Raw genomic sequence first — 24,402 nt, forward strand, 5'->3', positions numbered from 1 at the left:
GACAAAAGTAAGTTCATAACCCTTGATGAATTTGATGGGGTTGTTAGATTTGGAATTAACTCTCCATGCATGGTGAAAGGTAAAGGTTCAATTTCTCTAAATGGGAAGAGTAATTTTGATGATGTGTTTTGGGTTGATGGTCTAAAGCATAATCTTTTAAGTGTTGGTCAGCTCAATGATAAAGGTTATTTGCTTGAGTTTAAAAGTGGAGTCTGTAGAATTCTTGGAGTTAATGGTGAACTGATTGCTATCGGGAAGCAAACTAGAGGTAACTTATTCCATTTGAATAGTAATATTAATAATTGTCTGGTTGCAAGAATGGAAGACGGTTGTGGCATAAAAGATGTTGTCATGTTAATTTTGATAATTTGGTTAAGATCTGCCTAAGATGTGTCGGTGATCTTAGAGAAGAGTGTGAAGCCGTACCAGAGAAGAGTGAGATCTACCTGAGAGTTGTAGATAGCAAAGCATAATTGGATCTGATTTAGCAAGCTGAGAAGTGCAAGTAATAGATCACTTTTTCACTGTTGGTCTCTAACAATTACAGCAGATTAAATCCCTTAACCGGGTAGGTCCTAATAGGCCTTAATCTTGTAAATCCCCTAATAGGGTAGCTCTCAAAAAGAGTGGTAAATCCTCTCACGAGGTTGATCCTAACAGGTCATTAAGCTCCTAATTGGGCTGCACATCCAAATCCCTTAACTGGGTGACTCCTAATAGGGTATGCTCGTAACAGGGTGTATTGTAAGCTCCTAACAGGGCGTACTTCAAAAGAGTACAAATCTTTGTGGGTACTAACTCCCACCGTTTTTTTTCCCCTATTTGGGTTTCCACATCAAAAATATGGTGTTCATGTGTGGAATGATTTTCATGTGATGTTATTGATTATCTCTAGTTTATTCATTATTTTTGAATACACCAGTTATAGCAGTTTATTAGAGATTTATCAGAGATTACCGGTACTGTTTAATGAAGTGGCATATGTGGTAAATGAAGTTAGATTTGTTGCAAGTTTGATTTGGCTTTAAAGTTGTAAAATTTGTATTAATATTGATTCACCCCCCTTCTCAGTATTAATCGGATCCTCATAGGATTAACACATCTGTGTCAGATAAATGAATGTGGTCTATCTAAACAAGAGTGGCATATATTGTATCCTAGCCAAGAACATAAAATCTAAGGAAGAAACTTATTATCTTTTCATATTAGATTCCAATTTAGCAATAGTATGCCCCCTCATGTTTTTCTGCTTTTAATCATATGTGCAATACCACATCTTGAAACAGTTAAGGTACTTGAAGAAATATAGTAGCTTGGAGCTGCAAAGACAACTTCTCAATTTGCTTAACATAAAAAAGGGTAGATGGCATAGCATCTCAACCACCAGCAATTAGGGAATCATCATTACTTGAAAACATCCCTTCTGGGAATAATTCAAACATCAAATTCAGCTTTTAGAAGTGTTATCGATCCCAGATGAACACATGAAAGATGTACACAAAAGGCTGTTTTACATGTATGTTGCCAAAGAACAGGAATGGAAACATGCCTAATAATCTTTAGTAAGCCTTTCTCATATTGTTGAATCATTGGCATCCAAAAAGAATATTGCTGAAATAGTCCAATTCCAAATGTCTTATCGAACATGCATTGTGAAGAAACATGGTATCACACAAGCATCATTGGTCAGCTCACAATTTTTCATCATAACTTCAATGGCCAGATTTTGATAGACAATGAACCAATTGTGTTGCACCTGAACTCTGCATTATTTCATCCATTGCTTTCAGTGCACTGTAATTGTTAAAATTGTGGGGCAACAGGAAGGTTATGCTAAAGATGATCTTATAAAGTCCCTTATTCTAATAATAGAAAAGACGTCAAACATCATCATAACTTCCTTAAATACTCTCAAATCTTTCCAAACAGCTTCCCTGTATTGGAAACACACTAGCCTGAGGATACATATTGAATAGCCTTAGGAGCAGAATCTTATCAGAAACAGGTTATCGATTAGCGTGGTTAACCATTTTCTGGAAGCTAGTGTTCAAGTTTTTTACCACTTTTCCCTATGTAAACGATAGTAAAACCAGAATTCGTGTTCAGATGTTTCCCTCCAATAGACTAGTTGTGAATATAATTTTGTTATTATTTTTATCCTTCTTTTATTGACTAGTTGTGTTAATTTTATATTTTTGCTATATATCTGATAAACTTGATGAAGACAATAAAAGCAACAATATTTTGCCTGCATTTGACAGGGATTTAATGCAACAATGACTGCACAAGTTGATGCACCTGGAAGAAGAGGGAATGACCAAATTAAAGAAATGAAACTTTCTCTGCATTCAGAACTGCGAGAACCCCTGTTAAAACTCTGCAATGACCCAAAGACAACCATTGTTGTTCTAAGTGGAAGTGAGAGGAGTATTTTAGATGAGGTATATACAAATACATTTTCATTGTTCTGGAGTACATAACTTTCAAAACAATAATCATCTTTGATCTTCTATGCTCTGAATGTCAGAACTTCAAAGATTTCAATATATGGTTAGCAGCAGAGAATGGCATGTTTCTTCGTTCTTCAAAAGGAGACTGGATGACAACAATGCCAGAACATCTCAATATGGACTGGGTTGAAAGTGTTCAGGTGTGTTCTGGGTTTTCATACAATTCTCGATATAGGTTAGGCTATTTGAAAAATAATGAATTGGTGTTCATTTTGACTATTCGGTTTATTTCTGCATTTCAGTGTTGTGTAGAAGTTAGACAGAATGGGAAAAGACGCTGAAACCATTTGTTTTGTGCAGCTTGTTTTGGACTATTTTAGAGAAAGGACACCTCGCTCTTATGTTGAAGTCCGAGAAACATCTTTAGTATGGAATTACAAATATGCAGGTATTTTTATATGTTTATGAAGACTTCAATCTTTTGCCCTAGAAGGCTTCTATGTAATGTAAACACTCAAATATAAATTAATATATTTTCTTTTCGGAGTTCTAAACATGTAAGATACTGGGGCTGCAGATGTTGTATTTGGAAGGGTTCAGGCACGAGATATGTTACAGCACTTGTGGACTGGTCCCATTTCAAATGCTGCAGTTGATGTTGTCCAAGGTAGTAGATCAGTTGAGGTCCGGTCAGTTGGTGTTTCAAAGGTAAGCATCAAACAATGATTTTACACCAAAGAAGTGTTTTTTAAATTTAAATTTTGGATTTTTTATAATGTTCTAAGGACATGAGAGATTGATTCGTTATCATGTGAATTAGCTTATAGAACTGTTGGGTTCATCTTTAGTCTTTATGTTGAAGAGACTTTGCCTTGTATTGCCATATTAGCTTTAGAAGAGATGAAGTCGCTTTGGCTTATCTGACCACTTCCCATTTGCACAAGAGTTTCATAATTGACAATAATGGAGCTATGGCCTCATTACTTGACTATAATGGAGTTATGGTCTATTTTTAGCCCGGAGTTAGCTATTTTTAGATCGTTTATCCATAAATATTTTGTCATGCGAGAGATGTGACCATTAAGTCATAGTTTGTAGTAAATTCAATCTATAGCTTGACAAGTACTTTTCTGACTTCAGTTTTAGTTTCAATGGATATGATTTTGTTATAAATATTACATGATTGCATTACATGCAGTTAAGTCAATAACTAGACATGAAGTAGCAATCAATTTTTTCTTAATTTTCATGCAATAGGTTTGTAAGAATTATAAATAAGTGTTAATTTTCATGTAGCTATCCTAATGATAATTTTATGCTTGCTTATTGTTGAAATTGTTGTCAATTCAGAATTCCATATTCACTGAATTTATTACACCTATCCTACTTTTAAAGTGCTATTGAAATATTTTTTTATGTGTGGTGGGGAACATTAAATTGTTTTTAGCAAATTGCAAGCTTTGTTTTGCTGGTTTGCTTAAAGTTGAAGATTGCGGTTTTCTATCAATGTCTTAATTTAATTTATTGAAGCATTTGTGTCTTTATATGTATTTAAGCCAATTCAGTTCTTGTGTACTTGCATTAATCAGTCTATATTTTTAGCTGAATAGTGAAAGCATGTAGATGTTGGATTTACTTTCAATAAAAATGCATCAAAATCATTTGCGTTCGGTTAAAGAGCATGTCTGTCTTTTGCCTTCAGTGAACTCAAAAGGACACTTTAATTTGATCTAGCATGAGCATAAATCACTCTGGAAAAACATTGTCAAAATGGTAAATAACAAGTGCATACTCTTCATAGTAGATTAGTTTTTGTTTTACAAGGAGCTTGCCCTTCTATTTCAAAGAGCAATTCTATTGCACCTCCATTCTATTTTGTCTTGTGCTGGATGATATCAATTAAAATGCTAATACGTCCAAACTTAATAGCATGTTAAAATGTCAAGGCATTAGAAGAGGAAGTTTAAAGATAAGGGCAAGAATGAAATCATTGTAGAGAACAAGTCACAAGCCAAGGAGGATAAAAATGGCATGAAGTTGGATAGTAAGCAAAAAGGCAAGGATTCTTGATGCAAAAATCATCCATCAAATCCTCTTTTGATGAAGATCACTTTGGATAAGCTTCAAGACTCTTGCAAGTAGTGCAAGTTTCTCAAAATTGAACAACACTTTGAAGAACATTTTTCTAAGCATCGTTAAGCAATGCATGTGGTCCAATTCGAATGTTGTCACCAGTCCCTACTCTAGATGAACGTATGCAAATCATGGAGTTGGATCCCTAGTGCTTCTATTGTCACAATATAGGCACAACCCTAAGAACCAAAGGAGGAAGAGAATCTCTTCCACTCATAGATGTGGGTATGAGGAAGGTGTTGCATTTCGTTGAGGACCATGGCAATTGTAAAACCCTATATTTTGTAGTTAAGTTGTTAAGGAGCTGACAATTCTTGCAACATCTCATTTTATGCACTATGCAATATCCAATGAATTGGTTAAATCAAGTTAGGGATGCATGCATCAAATAACAATGTTGCCTTTTATATGCTGTCAAGCCTTTCAAAGTTGAACTAATTTGTAATGTAGGACTTTTGAAAGCTCATGATGTGTCCAAGGGGTTGAGCTTAATTCGTTAAAATGTTGGGTTCTCATTATTGAGACCCAAGTTCAATTCCCCATAGAAACATCTAAAAATGGAATTCTAATTTGTGACTCTTGGTCTTTCCATTAGAGGTGGTTTCTAAATAAAAGTGGATTTCTCAATAGGTGATTTCTAAAGTGTTTTCTCATGGAGCTCATATTGGTCTAATGTTGATGCTCATATGAGCAAGATATTTGTAATCGGTATTCAATTCAATAAAAATAAAGTTGATGTTTTTATTAGGTAACCCATCATGTAGAAATGTCATTGCGTGTGAGTTAGGGCCTTGAAGAATCATCACTTTAGGAGATTAGTGCAATAGAGTACCCAAGATAATTCATAATTCCTACTAACTATAAAAACCGCTCCTCGATTACTACCAATTTTTTTTAAGTCAATTCCAAATAATTACCAACTTAATTGATCAAGCATCTTCTATCTAGCTTAGTCGTGCTGAATTCATGACTTCTCCAATCACCCTAGTGGCAACAACTCTATGCCACCACTGATGCTTATAGTTAAAGGTGGTTAGCTCCCAATGTGAGGGTCATCCATAATGAACCTGCCTACATATCCCCTTTTGAGAATTAGAGGCTTCATAGTTCGTACACCAATCACAGAGACAGTTTATTCTTTTCTTGTTAATAAGTGTAATGTCCCCTTTCTAGGCAATAGGAGATGAGCATAGGGTTGACCTATCAATTGAGTTCCTGTAGGTCAACGAGATGGTTAGAGGACTCATTCTGAGGGGCATAGAGCTTTGCAGAGGCTCCATGAGCTAGTTTGAGTGTTTACACAACAGTTCCTACTTTTTAGGGAGAATTGGCAGTTGACTGAATGACCACTCAGGGGACCACGAAGTAGAGCAGGAGCCTTTTGAGCAGTTTCTAGAGTTTAGAGTGAGGTTCCTATTTTTTAGGAGGAGCTGCTAGTTAGCCTACAGGACTCAGGTGGCATCGATGACCACAATGCTTTAGACGAAATTCAAATCTGAGACTTGGGATGCATTTTATGAGTAAATAAGGAAATATAAGTGATATTATAATCACCTTATAATAAAATAACTTATAATAAGTTGGCCTCCTTTTTCCTAGGTGTTTGAGGCATAAAATGTTGTAATAAAAAAGGGAAGATAGTATAATAATAAAATATAATGCCTAAGGGGTCAATTTTTAAAGGAAGACTTGTAATTTGTTAAAAATAATAAAGTGAAATCTTAGAAACCCTAAAAGTGACGACCTAGGGTTTGGAGTCTTTTAAAAGGCATTTGGAGGTTATTTTTCATTCATTCTTGGTTATTTTTCTTCATTGCAATTTTGATGCAGAGTTCTGATCACAGAGATTGCGGCAATATTTCTCTTCAAGAACGAAAATTCTCAAGTTGGACAATACCCCAGCCTTCCTGTGGAAGAAGTTACATTGATTTATCAGCTTTTGAGCAGATTGGTGGTTGAATTTGTTCTGATAATTCATACTGGTAAGTGAGGAGGCAGAAATCTTATTCAGAAGATACATATCAGATTTGTTGCAATTGAATTGGGTTTCTTAGACCCTTCAGGCCAGTCATACCTCCCTAGAGGCCCACGTGGCACCTGCAGTAGCAATCTTCTGTATTTAGGGTTGGAAAATGGTTCGAATCTCATTGTTAGCAGCAGAAAATAATTAAATAAAGGTTTCTTCAGTCTCTGCAAGGCATACATGAGTGGAATCAGCAAAACATTGAGGAAATTTGCTCAATTTGGTCACCTTGCCTGGCAACCTGTTATCGCAATAAATATTTTTGATAATTATAGTTATAGAAAATAAATAGCATTGGAGCCATTGTCTGCACTTGAAAGCTCCTGTATTGCTCAATTCATCGGTTCGGGCAATAAATAAGTCCTTCCCAGATCAGTGCAAGACTTCTGGTAGGCCACTTCCAATTCAGGATGTTATAAATTGTTCAAATTTTGGTTTTCGTGTTTGCTGCAATAAAAATCAAAATTCTGCAATTTATCATCAGTCCATTGTTAGTTTATGTTTTGCTTTCAAATTCCATATTGTATTGGTAAACAACAAAAAAAAAATCAATCACCTATTTGCATACGCTAGTCAAAGACTATCATTCAAACCTAAATTCAAAATTCAGGGCAGAAGTAGAGTTTGGGATCTTACAATAAGATATTTGATCTCTTTTTAAATCATGACAATCAGTTAAGCTTATGCTTTTAAATTAGTCTAGTTACACTAGAATGATAACAACACATCAAATCAGGGGTTGGTTCCATACCAATCATTACCAATTATTTGTGTGTGAACACAAATTCACATAGGGGTCATATCATTCCATAATTCCAAGTTAACACAGTGATTGACTCAAGTATACATCCCTTATACACAAGGCGACCAATCCATACACACATCACAAGTACAGTAGTGACTATCACATACATACATTACATATACAAAAGTGACTAGCTCATACACAACACAGGTATAATAGTGACTAGCTCGTATACAAGCATAGGCACTATAGTGACTAGCTCATACATACATCACATATATCCAATGTGAAAATTCCACACCTACAACTATTAAAGTGGAAAGGGATGCAACCTATTGCACTCATATGTTAGATTCAATGACAGTCCCAAAGACACTGAGAGGGGGGGATGAATCAGTGTCCAACCGGTTAGCAGAATATTTATACTTATTTAAAACTTTGCATCCCAAAACAGTGTACCGGTAAAAAAGAATTATTGCAATAAACAGAAATAATAGAGACAACATAGAAACACACCATAACACAAGATTTTTAACGAGAAAACCCGATGTGGGAAAAACCTCGGTGGGATTTGTGACTGTTGTGACGTATTCACACATCGCACCATTACAAATGGGGACCCCTACTTTTTTTGCTTTCTAGGATTGGTCCTCTTAGCTTAGTTCTAGGTTAGTGTTGAGTCTTTCGCTATGAACCTTTGCTTTGAAGAGGTATAGTGGGTCAAGAGGTCAGAAGTTGATCAAGTTTGTCTCTTTAAGATGAACCGAGGTTCGACACTTCCTTTACCCAGCCAAGATTTTATCACTTCCACTTCTCCCAACATTGCTCGTGGGTGCCCAGGCCCGATCACTCTCATTTTCATTCCTCGCCTTCGCCATCACCATTCCACCCTTTCATTGTTTCATCTCTCTCTTCATTCCATAACCCTCCATCTTGATGGCTTTCCACTTCCCCTTTCCTACCATCACCATTTCACCCTACCCTTTACACTTCCATATCCCTTACCTTCTATCTCTCTTTATCTTTTATCACCTTCACCTAACATACTCATCTACTACCATTCACCTACATTTAGTCCTACCACTACACCCCTTAACCTCCATCCTCCCTTCACTAACTTCCTTTCCACCTTACCCCTACCCCTATTCTATCCTAACATCTCCCTTCCTCTCATACCTTCTATCTCACACTCCCTTTAGCCTACCATCCACACTAACTTCCTTTCCTCCTTTATTCCCCTAAAATCACCTATTCTAACCCACATCCCATAAGTCTCACTTCCATTATTTCCCTAAGCTTACCTCTACCCCTACCCCTAACCTTCTTACCCATCTATCCCACCCCTACCCCTAACCTTCTTACCCATCTATCCCACCTTCCTTCCCCTAGTCTAAACCTCATCCCATTATAACCTACACCCCTCTACCCTTTTATTACCCCCTCATACCTCCCATTACATTTTACTCCCTAACCTTCCCTAACTTTCTCCACTACCTCTTATACCTCCTGACCCGACGCATCTCCTACTTCCATCATTTACATCCCTTATGTCCCCCTTTCCTCCAACATCCCATTTCCCCTCTTTCTCCACGTAGCAGCTTCCCGTACCACTTCCCTCACATTCCTCTCATCACCCTTTTGGGCCCCACTTTAAACTCAAAATGGAGAATTTAATTAACTTTTTATTAAAGACTCTTGTTGGGACCCACCAACCACTGGTTTGGGGAATTTAAATGTTTTTTTTTTTTTTTTTCTTTCATATTAAACGGGCCCCACCACCACCAGAATTTTTGGAATGAAAGAAAAGTTCTTTTTTTTAATAGAAATTTTAAAAAGGGAGAGCATCCACCTCACTCTACTCTTCCACCTTATTCCCCCGTGGCACTTCTTTACAACATCACCCCATCCTCTTTGCCACCACATCCTCTTTGTTGTTACACCTTTCATCCCTTCTCACATTCGTGGCATGTTTTGGACTCCACTAAGATTCAACGATAAAAAATATAAAGCATTTCACTTCAAAGTTGATTCAAAACTTCTAGGTTTGTACCTACAGATCCATCTTGAAGGGAGATATTAATCACTGATTGGCTCCAAAGGAGAGAAGATTTTCAAGCAAAAATGAGGTGAATTATAAGGGATAAGCTGTGTAAGAAGAGATTCAAGCAGGCTGGTTCCTAATCACGGGAAAATTTATCAGATCTTCAGGAAGAGATCAGGCCTCATTCACTCTTGCTTTAAATGCAATTTCCAGTGGATTAATTTCTCTGAGTTTAGACCACAATCAGATCTAAGTATTATTTCATACTCAGAAATATGATTAATGTGCATGATAATTAATTCAAGTTTTGTGTCTTTGCAGGTATGGTTGTAAACAAATAATGGAGCACGAGGAATATAGGATGATGATAAACCAAGAATGGGGAATCCTCCATATAAGGGAAGAGATCTGATATGTGCATCTCCACATGAAGAATGCACTCAGATAGATTTAATCATGCAAATACAGAAAGTCCTAAAATCAGACCAAAGCTTATGAAAATCCGGCCTGATTCAATTGTGCAAGCAAGTGAATTTGATTGATCAATCATCTGCTACAAAAGAACCTCTGATGGCCGATTTAGTGAAGAAGGTTTTGACAACGAAAGATGAAGTTTTGACTGATGTAATGACCGATTTGCCTTAGGAATTAAAATTTGATGAACTTAGTTTCTAAATCTAGATGAAGCTTTGGAAAGCAAATGGATTTCAAAGGTCTTCTTGAGGTTAATCTGATATGGATGACTAAGACTTAGGATCTAAGTTGATGGAATGAGTTTCGTCAAGTGAAGAAACTGTCCAGTATTCCCAATTTGAAGCGAAATCCCTGCTAAGGCCTTCTTTGAAAGGTTGATTTGATATTTTTCACATTGCAGTGACAGAGACTTGTTTGAACGAGTTATTGATCATGAACAATGAGGAATTTGAGCTAGGGCATCAAATTCGCTCCTGACCCTTCCAAAGGTACAGGAGCAAGTTTTCTTAGAACACTTTCTTGCTCCTTACTTGGATCCAAACTCACGCTTTCAGAGCTTGATTGAAGGAAATTTGAGTTATGTGTGCCTTTAGAAGTGAATTCAAACCAAGTTGAATGATGAAGTTTGGAGAATTTGAACAATGTCAATTTCGCTCCTGACCCTTCCAAAGGTACAGGAGCGAATTTTTCTTAGAGCCCTCCATTGCTTCTAAGTTGGACCAAAATCCTTGCTCCTATGGCGTGATTGAAGAGGAAATGATGTATGCATGCCTTGAAATTGAATTGAAACAAGTTTGAATGGCAAAACATGAGGAATCTGAGCCAAGAAGCAAAATTTCGCTCCTGACCCTTCCAAAGGTACAAGAGCGAAATCCTTGAAAGGACCTAATTTCTCACTCAAGCAATTGAACGGATCTTATTAGGGAACAAACCGACTTGATTATGATGGAAGAAGGATTCAAAAGCTAAGTTCAAGGTGAAGTATTGAGGGATGGTGAAGGAATTGAATCAAAAGAAGAATTTCGCTCATGTCCCTCTCTAAGGGTCCAGAGCAAAATCTCTTGGAAGGACCTCCTATCTCACCTAAAGCACCAAGAGGATCTTGTTTTAAGCAAAGTTGGGAGTAGATTGACTTGAGCACGATGAGAAGAGAATCTCAAAAATCAAGTCTAAGGCAAAGTGATAGGAATGAAGCGTGAATTGAGTCAAGAGGAAGAAATTTGCTCATGTACCTTCCAAAGGTACAGGAGCGAAATCTCTTGAAGAAGAATGTTTTGTTAATCAAGATATCAAGACAAGCCTTCTTGAAGGTAATTTAAGTCTTTGTTGCAGCATGAGCCTTCTAATGATAATGAAAATTGAGTATGTGAGTGAGAAAACTAAGATCAGCCCTTAGTTCGCTCAGGAGCGAAATGCATTGAGGATGAGTAATATGCTAATGATAGTGTTTTGTAAGTCTTCTTCATGGTGGTTTCAAGTGTTCAAGCATCCTAAACTTCATGCAGATCGTGAGAACTAAGCTTGCCTTCATCAAATATTGATGAAAATTTGACTTATATCCTAGCTCGCTCATTTCCCTCTCTAAGGTACCAAGGCGAAATTCTATTAAAGGCAATAGCATTATGGTAAAAAACCGAAAAGATCAAGAGAAGACTAAGTGCAAGTCAACCTAGAAACATTTGATGCATTAATAAACCAATCTCACTTTGGCGGTAAAAGCAAATTCGAATTTTTAAAGAGAAGTCGGCCAACTAAAGGGAAATACAATTGATTTATTCATCCAAACAAAGTCGGCTTTCATCAAAGAAGTGCATTCTCCCATAAAGGCGCTTATATAAGGAAGGTTGATTCTTAAATTATTCATCATTCATTTCAAACATTCTTCTTCAAAGAGCGAAATCCTTCAGCAGTTAAGAAGCAAAGTCCAGATTTGTCAACAATCTTCACAAGCCGAATTCAACAAGAGCGAATTTGAGGAGCAATTGAATTCATCAAGGCGAATTTCAAAAGCAGATTTCATTAGACAGATTGGTGATTGAGGAGGCAAATTTCAGGTCTTATTGAGATCAGTCACTTTAAGGCGCAGAGTACATCCTAACAACAACAAAATTCAATAAAGGGAGGACTGAATTCATCATAGCAAGAGCAAATTTGCTCAAGCAAAGGACAATCTCCCCTAAACCTGCACCTATCAGACATGCAAATCACATAAAATCAGAGATTGTATAAGCTATATATCATGTGTTTGATGTTCATTGTATAAGCTATATATCATGTGTTTGATGTTCATTTGTTTGTTTTGCAGCAGGATAAGAAAGAAATCAGAAAGACCAGGTTGGAGGAAGATCGGAACGAGGATCTCAGGAAGAATATTTCAACATCAAGGTCAAAGGAAGACCTCTTCAAGAGGATCTCATAGGCAAACACAAGAGAGCCAAGGAAGGGTACATCGTTCATCAAGTATATCAAGGATGATGGAGGATTGACAAAAGTCATCACAAAGGAAGTACCAGACAAGGTGGCATCCCAGTCACTGTTCCTCCAGTCAGATAGGTCCACATCAGCATGTCCAGATTCAATGTACTTGACTCATAAGTGATGACACAAACTTTGAGGCACCTACCCCTGCTTCCTATTGGTCCTCACCCTTGGAATGTAATTTTCTAATTGGCTAAGGAAGTTTGTTGTAACAAACCCTAATTAGGGTTTCTATCTTGTAATCCTAGCCATTGATTCTAAATCAATCAGAGCCGTCTATTTGTAAAGGGTTTCTCTATATAAGCCCTGGCTCCTCATTTGTAAAGGCTAATAGTTAGTCAGTAGTTAAAAGGTGAATAGTTAGCTAATAGTGAATAGTCAGTTGATAGAATAGTAATTAGAGTAGAATTGAAAGAGAAGGCAAAGATTGTTGCCAAGATGTTGTTGTAAAAGACTTGTAAACTTCATTGAAGAAATGGTGAAATCTATGGGTCGATTCAACAATTTGCATGGTCTCTATACTTCTCAGATTTGATTTCATGTTATTAGATGAGTGGAAGAAATGTGTTTGATTGATGGTGAAATTCGTATATCCATACTACTAGCAGTTTGTTGATTGTAGACTTGCCTTGTGTAGTCAACTGGAATCGTTCAGCTTAAGCTTAACTTCAATTGTCGCTTCTTCACTGATATGCATCAGCCTGATGGTGCCCATGCCTGTAGCGATGATCTGAACATCATAAAGCTTTTCCTCCGAAGATCGCACTAACCTTGTGGAGATGGTCCTGGGATGTCAAAACAAGACTTAGTTAGAATTTCATCAAAGGTTATTCATTGCTCCTACATTCTTAGTGTTAGAATTAGATCCTTTCCTCGCCCTAATCATTTTTCTTTTTTTTCAAAATCTAGACTAGTGAAATCCTGTGTTCTAGTAACATTCAAAGCAAATCAGACGTTCAGTCATCAAGTGTAAGTCCCCTTGTGATTCCAACAAAATCACATCATACCCCAGAGAGCTTATCCACGACTAGAGAACCTACATACAAGAACCTTGGAGTTGCCTCGACTGATCCTTCGGCGAGATCTTCAGCAGTCGGGAAACTTTGTTCAAGAGAGGATAAGGTACCTTTAGGTATTTTATTCTGTGTTTGGTTGTGTACAAAAGACACATCAACAGTGACCCACAATATTTACTCACTGGCCAATGAATAAATACTATTTACAATGAGGGGCCTACACATGCAGGGAGGCCAACAACCTAGAGCTCACTGGTCAATAAAGAGTCACATTGACTATAAATGGATTAACAAATCCAATACAATGTACTACTCAAAACAACATCTCATATACCAAGTTCAATACCGGTTTAAGCTCAGACAATAACCAAAACCTTCGTTGTTAACTATATCACCTTATACAAAATTGCCTTATATCTCTCATCCATCTACTTACCTCTCTATTTTTAAAATGACCTGTAAGATCCTCTCTATTTTTAAAATGACCTGTAAGATCTCATACATATATGAGTCTTTTACAATATACCATGTCGGCTTACATTAAAATACAATAAACAAAAGTTTATTCCATGTCGGCTTGAGTGTCGGTATGCATTGTTGTCGATGTCAGTGAAGTGCCTGCCGGTGTATGTAGAAATCTATTGCCGGTGCCGATATCTGTTGGTTGGTTGCCAAATGGTTGCCAGTTGGTTGCCATCAATGACAACATCAACTATTCTCATAAGAGTGTAGAATACCAACAATCTCCCCCTTTGGCATTGATGGCAACACTCATGAGAAAAATCCAAAAACTGTTTCCATGAACTGAAGTCCAAAATGATTCCAAAAAGATGTGCTTCACCTGAGCAAGTGATATTCTCTGTACATGTATTTTTCTCTCCACTACTCCCCCTTTGACATCAATGACAAAGGTTGTAAAAAATAATCAAACGAGTGCAAAAGTTTCACCTCAAAGTCTGTAACTGGTTGGTTACAATCTGAAAAGTATCTGCCAAGATTAAATTCAGACTCTGCATAAACCTTTTGTTATCATTCAAAGTTGCCTTAGTCTGTTGGATCATGCCTATGAGATGATGGTGCAGAGGCACTAAGCACACAAGCATAGCAGGAGGTCAAAAGTCATAATATGAACAATTTATTGTATTTGAGTCATTCATAATGTATTAAGGTTATTTGAGTCAATTAAATCATAATATGTAAGGATAAATGATCCATTTTGTCCAAAGATATCATATTTGGTCCATATTGAAGTTTTAAAAGTGTCCATGTAAGAGTTAGAGTCATTTATGTCAAAAATTGTAAAAATTGCAAAGTTGCAATATTGCCAAAAGTGCAACAAAAGTGTAAAAATGAAATCCATTGGTTATGAGGTGGTTGGAGAAGTTAGAAAGGAGTTGGAAATGGTTTATAAAACCATGTTTGGTCGAAATCAAGAAGGGAGATCAGTTTGGAGGGGATTTGAAAAAGATTATCCATCAAACCCTCAAACTGTCATGAGGTTTTAAGGAATCTATGGTTGTCATAGATCCATGGAGGATCACATTTGATGTAATTTTTATATTTAGATGTTATTTAATGATAGATTGATGAAATATCTTTCAGATGAATCCTTTCTTGTGCATTTTTGTGGAGTATTTGGCAAGATATGTTTGTTTTTCAATAATTGTCAAAACCCTGCCAAGGGTTACCCAGTTTTGGGAAAATGATCATATCTTTTTATTCAACCGTTGGATCTGGCTGAAATTTTTAGAGAACTTGTTTAACTCAGTGATATAAATTCTGACCGAAGCGATTGTCTTTATGAGAAATATGTAAAATGTTATTGATGACTGTTTGTTACAATTCACGGTGAAAAGCAGATTGGTGAAGGCAGTAACAACCCGGTTGTAGCATTTGGTGTGGTCACATGAGGGATAATATTGAAGAAAGGATATATGTGTTAGAAAGGTCTCTGAATCTTCTTTCCATTTCTTTTGGTCTTACTTTATTTGGTTAAGAATTGAATATTTTGTGATTATTTTGATGAAAACAGTTGTTAAGGGATGAAACCCTAAACTAGGGTATTCCATGGCAATAAAGAATTTGTTCTCTCATGTTATGGTGAATGTTATGATCTAAATTATTGAATGAAAGGTTTTAAGGATGTAATACAACCTTTGAAATTGTTTTGAAGTTGAGAAGAGTGATTTATCTTTTTATATGTCTCTTGATTCAAGTTTAAAGTTTACCCTTGAATGAAGGTTTTATGGATTTTCATGATGCTCCGCATCAAATTGGTATCAGAGCTAGAAGAGCTTGAGTGTGTGGGTAGAGCGCCGAAGGAGGAAATCCACACCAGGACCTAGCCCATGAGATTGTTTATTTGATTCTCGTGATTAAAGTTTCTTGGTTGTAGGTTTGGTGCAGGTTCACTCAGCTGCAAGTAGGTGGACAGGAAGGTCTACCAGAGGGGGCCATAGGAGATGGTCCAAAGGGCCTGAGAAGGAGGTCCAGTGTGTCGCCAAGAGTCTTGGGGAGAGAGGCAAGAGAGGACTCCCAGGTGAGGGACAGAAGTTGTTGGGTGTTTGTAGCAGCTTGGAGGAGTGGACTTCAGATGAGAGATGCACCATTGGAAGTAGCCAGTATAAACTCCATTGATAGGAGTCTTGATTGAAACAGAGTGTAGCAGAGGCATCATGTTACTCATTTCCAAGAGACTTGGAAATCTTTCAAGGCCGGTAGTATGGTGCAGGAGCACCCATGGCATAAGGAAAGTATATGGTCAAATTCATCATTTGAAATATAATTTATATTTGAAGGTCATTTATAATGTATTTGAATCCATTTGGAATGATTTGTAAGACTTGGAAGCCTAAAAATGTAAGCAAGTCCTGATTATGTCCTAGTTGTCCATATAGGCCCTTATAGATCAAGATGGTCAAAATTGTATAAAAGGCCATGAGAAGGATATCAAGTATGTAAAAGGTATTAAATAGATTATTTGGACATGTTTATGAGGTTTTTACAATTTGGAGAGTCATTAAGAAAAAGTGTCAAAGTTGCAAGAAAATTGCAAAAGTGCAACATTTGCAAAAATGTAAAAGTGCAAAAATTGCACATAAAGTTGTAAAAGGGAAGATGAAGGGTCATAAAGGTAGTTGGATGGCTTATAACTACCAAAGAGTCTATAAATATGTTGTATTGGTCGAACCAAATCATTATTGGAAGAATAGAGAAGAAAGGAGAACATTTTGAATACATTTTGGTGCTATCTACTATTGTTATTTTGGTTGGCTTTCCAGTTTTTGTGTTGGTTCCAGGCCTTGTACGACCATGTATGGCCTGGAAACCTTTGTATATGTATAATTTATAGTTAGATATGTCAATTACCTTTCTTTTTCTTTTTGTGTGGAGTTATTATGTTTAGGAATGAAGAAGATATGGAAGTTTTGGTGAAAGTTGTTAATTGCAGATTTGATACTTCCTGAGAACAGTCACATTGCAGCGTATAGTATGAACTCATATGATATTATTAAGACCTCTAAATAGACTTATTGGAAAGATATGTGAATCATCTTTCTTTTCCCTTTTGTTTGAGGCATTTTTGTTTATATTTGAGAAAGTTATGAAGGTTTTGGTGAAAACCGTTTGGAACTACCCAAAACCCTGATTCACTGCGACCAGTTTTAGAAAACGCTCATAACTTTGGATTTAACCGTTGGATCTTTCTATAATTTGGAGTAAAGTTTTATAACTACCATTTATATAATCTGACCGGAGCGATTGTCTTGGTGGTTTATATTTTAAGATTTATTAATGACTGTTCATGACTAATTTCATGACCAGAATAGAGTAAATTTCACAGTTTGCACAAATTCTTGGTTTTCATTTGCAAGAAATGAATAGATGAAGCGTTTAAATCATTCAAGTTCAATGCATGATATATGGAGAAGATTTGATAATGGTTATTTGGTTGATGTTTTCATGATGCTCCGCATCAGATGATGCATGTGTTCCTCCGATGATCGTTCTCCTTGAACTAATGCCTTAGATATTTCAATTCTCTGAGTGATAAGATTGTCCAACTTAGGACCAATTTTATCTTTAAGTTCCCGGGCATTTGACCTTATCCTTGCCTTCTCTTTCTCATGTTTTTCTAATTTCTCCTCAAAAATTGCCATTTCCTGCTCAAAAACTGATATATGTCCAGATGAACCAATTATATTATCTGCTATGTCATCAATTTCTTTTTGTGTCTCCTTGATCTCCTTATCAATGTCCTCTATTAAAAGGTGAGGTTTGCATGTTTCCCTATATAGCTCCTTGTACTCCAAAATTGTAGAATTGAGTACTGGTAAAAGTGTATCTACATGATCGGTACATTTCTTTATTGTGTTTTCAAAGAATGTGGTTTTCTCTTTTTCAACTCTCTCCTTAATTGTGTCCTCATTCACCTTATCAATAGTTATTACATTATCAGCAATAAATTTGGACAATGTGTCCAATTTACCCAAAGAATTAGTAATGTGATCTATGCTGCAATTTGGTGCAATCAACTTAAGAATGGGTCGTATGTTATCAATTGCCTTGTAGGCCAATGCATTGCAATCCATTATCTTCTTAATTGAATCCAAAAGTACCTCTATAACATTGGTCGGTCTGAATTCACTTGTAGATGTGCCGGATGTTTGACCAATCATTTTTTATTACCTCTTTGCTTCCATCAGATGTGTCCATTTTGCTTGCATTTTCTTCTGGTGGATCAGTCTGTGTTTGCATCTCAAGCTTTAAAGGTTTCTCAGATTGTTTCAATGTTTCTGTAATTGTCGATTTCTCAGTCTCCGTGTGCACCTCTACCTCAGTTTGTTTCTCTACTGGTTTCTCTGTCTCCGGTGGCCTTGTGCTAGTACCTTTATATTCAGTAGGTTTTTCAGTTTGTGTCGGTTGCTCTGTTTGTGTTGATGTCTCAGTTTCAACAGTTTGTACCGGTTCCTCTTCTATGTTGCTATTGTCAACATTGTCTGACTTGACTTCAGAGGTTTCCTTATCCACAACAATGCTTACCTCTTGAGTATCCACATTCATTGTAAAAAGTATCTCCGACTCAGAATTAGTATCATCATGTCTTATTCCTTCAATGTCAATAACCGGTGGATCTTCTGAGTGTACCGGTGCTGTATCCAAAGGTGGCGGGGGAAGATTGTTAGTAATCTTAATGTTTGGAACACCACCAATTTTTCCTTTACCCTTGTCCTTTTGATAAACCTTAAATGTCTTCTTGGGTCTGCTCTTTTCCTCTTGTTTTTCTTTCTCTTCAAAGAATATATCCCAATTATCCGTTGTTTCTTCTGCAATTTCCTTCACTCTTCCAACCATCAGGCTCACTTACCCGTGTCCACTAGCAAATACTGATCGGTTAGCCTCAGAAATAAGTTCATCTATTTCTTCTTTGGAGTTAACCGGGTGAACAGCCAAGAGTGCTTCAACTTTCAATTTCTTATCTAATTCCATCACTGATAGCTTTTTAGCTTCTAGTCTCATGTAGAGATCATTTGGTAGCTCATCAACAACTTCAATCAAAACTTTCTTATAAATGTCTAAATGAAGAACAACGCTTTCTTCAATAGTGTTTCTATCAGTATCATTTGAAGAAGTATACCATTTGTTCACATTAGATAGATTACCTTCCTCTATTATTTCATTCAGTAAATCATTCAATGAAGGGGTAACCGGTGTCTGTTTTCTCTTTGGAGTAAGCTTCTTCTTTGGTTCCCTAACTGCCTGCTGTTTCTTCCTTAAAGTTCTTGTTTTCTTCGGGGTAGGAGAAGGTACCGGTGAGGCTTTCCTTTTTCTTTCCACTCTTTTGAACTCAACAACCTTCCCATTGTCACTGTTAGAAGATGTGTCAACCGGTGAAATATGTGCCTCCGGTTGAAGTCCTTCAAGCTCACTAGCCGATATGCCACTAAGGTTCATGACATTTTCTTTGATTCCTTGTTCTTTCTTAGATGCATCCCTAATGAATTTGTCTCTTTTCTTCTTATATTTCTCCATTGACACTTTACTAGCTATGGTTTCAGCACTTCCAAATATTTCCTCAGATGGTTCTCTAGGTGCTTCAAGCAGTGCTTTTGCATACGTTTCCAGAACATGTAGATCAACCTCATAACCCATTTTAGTAACCCAAATAGTTCTAGGGCTTATTGCTTCCATCCAGGTTTCATCTCTTTTAATGACAAAACAGATTTGCTTGTCATATTTCTCAACTATGCTCTGAGGAAAGTTTTAAAGTAATCTGTTATGTTGTTATCTCTATCAGTTCCCATACTAGTAAAAGCTTCTTGTAGTTGTTTTCCTACCGGTGTATCATAACCAAAGTCCTTGTGTCCTGTACCGGGGATCTCTTTGGTGAAATATAACATCAAACATACTAGAAGGTTTCCAAAGCGGAAAGTACCCTTTTTGTTTGCCTTAATCTTTTTCAGGTTATCAATAAGCTCATCTTTTAACTATTCACACACATCTATCTTAGCATTGTTGTTTATCATTTCATATGCACTATAAACAAAGATTGGAAACATAATTGAGTCTGTTAGCATGTGTGGCTTTGTATCCAAGGACCATACTTACATATCTCACATTAATGTCCTTAATGTCATTCACTTTAAGTGATCTATTGTCAGATGTTGCTCCGGTTAGGCTTGTCACCATTTTGTTGGGAATCTTCTTTGTCTTATCAGGTCTCCTACCGGTTGAGGGTAAACCAGTAACTGCCCTAATTGCTTGTTGGGTTATCTTACAAACAGAATCCAACCATAAGAATTCTCCATGTGCTCTACTCAATACAATCCTTACCACTTCCTCTAGAAATTGAGGGATATTCAGTATCTCCACAAAATCTTAAGTTTCCACAATCTTATGTTCGGGTTTAACAATTCCATGTTCATCACAAATGACCTTGTTAAACATTTTCATTAACTCCTCAGATGCTAGGTCTTCTATATTGCAATGTATGTAAATCCTAGGGTTTTCTGCAAATGCTACACCCTTATGTATTTTTGAAAAAACTCCTACAGAGTCGTCTTGCTTCGCAATCTTGGGAATTATTTTGGATACAGGCCTAGGGCGTTTCACATTCTCCACAATGGTAGGGTTCGGAATAAATTCAAGAACAGAAGATGAATCAGCCATTATGAAAAATACCTCTTATCCGGATGTTTGCTGAATGCTTGAAAAACACTTCTCAGATTCGCCTTGAATGCCTTTGCTCGATTTCGCGCTCACATAAAGTTTGAATGCTCAATGAGTTTGAAATGAGGGTTTCCTGGTGCTGTATAGCCAAAAAATTCTCTAAAACATCATTAAATGCTCGCTGGTTAAGTGAAAACTTAACACACCTGCCGATAAAGAAGAAATGTATCTTCTCACCATCAACCGAGGGTAGAATGCATGTTTTTCAGTTCGCTGCCATACCCCCAAGGGATTGTTCCTTAGTTAGATGAAGAATCTCCTGCCAGTGGAGAGTTACTCTGTTCCACCGGTTAAGATATAGTTTCATCAGTTCTCTGATCTCTTTTCTTAATCCACTGTTTCGAAAATTCTTGCTTTACTTCTTCTACCTTCTCTTTTCCCTTCAAGCTAGATCTCATATTGTTTGCTGGTGCATTCTTGCTTCTACAGAATTTTGCAATATGTCCAATCTTGTTACAAGCATAACAAGTTACATTATTCCTCTGAATAGCCTTTCCATATCCTTGACCGGTTTGTGATCCGCATTGATTAGATAAATGTCCAAATCTTCCACAAACATAGCATTTTACATTCATTCTGCAATTTTCTGAATTATGACCAACTTTGTTGCATTTGGAACATTGACCGGTGGGTGAGTTCATATTCTGATTATTTCGAAATCTACACTGATTTGCTCTATGGCCATATTTGTTGCAATTGAAACATTTGCCATTAAATTTATAAGCATTAGGTTGTCTTACCGGTTTGTTCTGATCTTGATTGTTTGCAGTACCAGAACTTTCTCCAACTTCAAATCCAAGTCCATTAGTATCTCTATTAGGCTTCTGATTTTTCAGCATGTCATCAAGCTCCTCTGAACTTTTCTTGAATTTGTCTTTGTGTTTATTTGCAGTAGCCAACTCATTTTCCAGAATTCCAACTTGTCTCATAAGCTCAGTTTTATCATGTTGCATGTGAATCGGATCTGTCTTTAACATATCATTCTCATGACGAAGTCTCAGATTTTCATTTCTAGCATCATTAAGTCTCCTAGTCAAGTCTTTTTCATTCTTCTTCTTGTGTTCAATATCTTTACATAACCTCATAGTCATATCTTGCATTTCATTCTTCATATTACTGTTCTCTTGTCTCAACTTGTTTGCAATGTCTCTAAGAGTTTCTTTTTCGTCATCATCATTCTGCATCTTCTCATGAAGTTCTTTTATTTTATTTTGTGCTATAGCAAAGTTCTCCTGAAGCCCTTTTATGAATTCCTGTGCAATCCTTAGATCATCTTCAAGTTTGATATTCTTCAATTTATTTGCATCAAAATCTTCAAGAGCTCCTTCCAACTGTTTTCTTAAGTTCTCCATCTGTACCGGTGTCAAAATCTTCCTCAAGCTGTTAGGCTTTTGAAAATAGAGGACCAGACTCTGATACCAATTGTTAGATTCAATGACAGTCCCAAAGACATTGAGAGGGGGGGGTGAATCGGTGTCTAACCGGTTAGCAGAATATTTATACTTATTTAAAACTTTGCATCCCAAAACAGTGTACCGGTAAATAAGAATTATTATTGCAATAAACAGAAATAATGGAGACAACATAGAAACACACCATAACACAAGATTTTTAATGAGGAAACCCCGTCTGGGAAAAACCTCGGTGGGATTTGTGACCCACAATATTTACTCGCCAATTAATAAATACTACTTACAATGAGTGGCCTGCACATGCAAGGAGGCCAACAGCCTAGAGCTCACTGCTCAATAAAGAGTCACATTGACTACAAAATGGATTAACAAATCCAATACAATGTACTGCTCAAAACAACATCTCATATGCCAGGTTTAGTACTGGTTTAAGCTCAGACAATAACCAAAACCTTCGCTGTCAACTATGTCACCTTATACAAAATTGCCTTATATCTCTCATCCATCTACTTACCTCTCTATCATTAAAATGACCTATAAGATCTCATACATATGAGTCTTTTACAATATACCATGTCGGCTTACATTAAAATATAATAAACAAAAGTTTATTCCATGTCGGCCTGAGTATCGGTATGCATTGTTGCCGATGTTGGTGAAGTGCCTACTGGTGTATGTAGAAATCTATTGCCGGTGCCGGTATCTGGCGGTTGGTTGCCAGATGGTTGCCGGTTGGTTGCCAGTTGGTTGCCATCAATGACAACATCAACTATTCTCATAAGAGTGTAGAATACCAACAACATAATCCTACTACTCGCTTAATAATGACATAAGCCTCTAAGTATATCTCACTTGGAAAAGGAATGTTGGTGCGTTCCATACTACACCATAGGTCCCATCCTTTTCCCAATCCATTGCCATTTGCAACAACAATCAAGCAACCCATACTACTTGATGTCATCGCTAGTAGCAATGTGCACAAAACTTGAGGCCATTAACATAAGTAAACAGTGACTAACATATACACAGTGAGTGACTAACACATGCACATTGAGTAACTATCATAGTTTTAATACTCGGACTCGCCACAGACTCGGCAAACCATAAAATTGGACTTGGACTCGGACTTGTGAAAGACTCGCGAAAGGACTCGGCAAAAAATGAACTTTAGTTTTACAAAAAAACCATAAAGAAATTAATGCATTTAGAAAACATAAGAGCCATAATTGAAACATTACACATGTCCTATGTGTAAATGTATTTCAATTTTCAATTCAAGGTGCAAGTTATATTCAAGTTATTCTTCCTTTCAAGTATATGTTAATTCACAATATAATAAGTCTGATTATTATATGAAATGTTGCAGATGGAGAAAGAGCATTTATTAATTTCAATGTTCTTCCCACATTTCACCGATCGATATATATATGCAAACAAAGGAGATCAAGCAATACCTTGACTGGTCATGTCTATTAGACATGACCAATCAAGATTTTACTTGATCGTGCCTCTTCAACTATAATCGAACAAACCGATACCAATCGGTGTGTATGTACCTAACAACAAACCCGATACTAATCGGTGTGTATGCGGTAAACAATAAACCCGATACCAATTAGTGTGTATGCATTTAACAATAAACCTGATACCAATCGGTGTTCTATGCATTACGATTTGTAACCGATGTTAATTGGTATTTAGGCATTGGTTAAGAACCCGATTGTTAATCGGGATTTATATGCAAGGTTATATATATGAATTGAGGGATACGATCACAGCTAGATCGTATATCATGCATACGATCGATGATAAATATATGATAACTGAATCATGATCATAATCTCATGTATATATATGATAACTGAATCATGATCATAATCTCATGTATATATATGATAACTGAAGTCTTATCATAGTCTATCGATGAGATAGATGATTGAATGAGAGACTTCATTTAACTCTCATTCAATCATTTATCTTACCGAGGCTATCATGTATCAACACTCCCTCTTAGCTAGGGAAGATAAATGGAAGACAACATATCTAGTATCACATTTCTCATTATGGTCTTATAATCTTACTCTCTAAGGAATCATATCACCTAGACATGTGACATGAAGTATCATCAATCATATGATACAGGAAATCACATCACCTAAGCACATGACATGAAGTATCACCTAAACGCGTGATACAAAAGTTCATCACATCAACTTATGATGACAAGATATCACCTAATCACGTGATATCAGTATTGCCTAAACACGCAATACTTAAAGAATAAATACATGAGAATAGTTAAATTCTCAACTTATCCAAGTTGTGGTATGTGCACTAACATTTTATCCAAATGTTTTACCACAACACAATCATGGCACATCCATGGCATGCCAGAGATCC

The 24,402-nt window shown here is 36.6% G+C and overlaps 1 protein-coding gene across 2 annotated transcripts in view; it reads left to right on the top strand.

Moving 5' to 3' along the window:
* Positions 1-24,402, top strand: part of LOC131068796 (alpha,alpha-trehalose-phosphate synthase [UDP-forming] 1) — a 202,900-nt gene that overhangs the window by 158,139 nt on the left and 20,359 nt on the right. For both annotated transcript variants that reach the window (XM_058004070.2, XM_058004069.2), the window contains exons 12-15: positions 2,262-2,441; positions 2,528-2,650; positions 2,811-2,898; positions 3,028-3,158. In XM_058004070.2, coding sequence (XP_057860053.1) covers positions 2,262-2,441; positions 2,528-2,650; positions 2,811-2,898; positions 3,028-3,158 — 522 coding nt within the window. The remainder of the gene's footprint in view (positions 1-2,261; positions 2,442-2,527; positions 2,651-2,810; positions 2,899-3,027; positions 3,159-24,402) is intronic.

Source organism: Cryptomeria japonica, chromosome 7 (assembly GCF_030272615.1).
Source record: "Cryptomeria japonica chromosome 7, Sugi_1.0, whole genome shotgun sequence".
In the NCBI taxonomy this organism is placed as follows: Eukaryota; Viridiplantae; Streptophyta; class Pinopsida; order Cupressales; family Cupressaceae; genus Cryptomeria; species Cryptomeria japonica.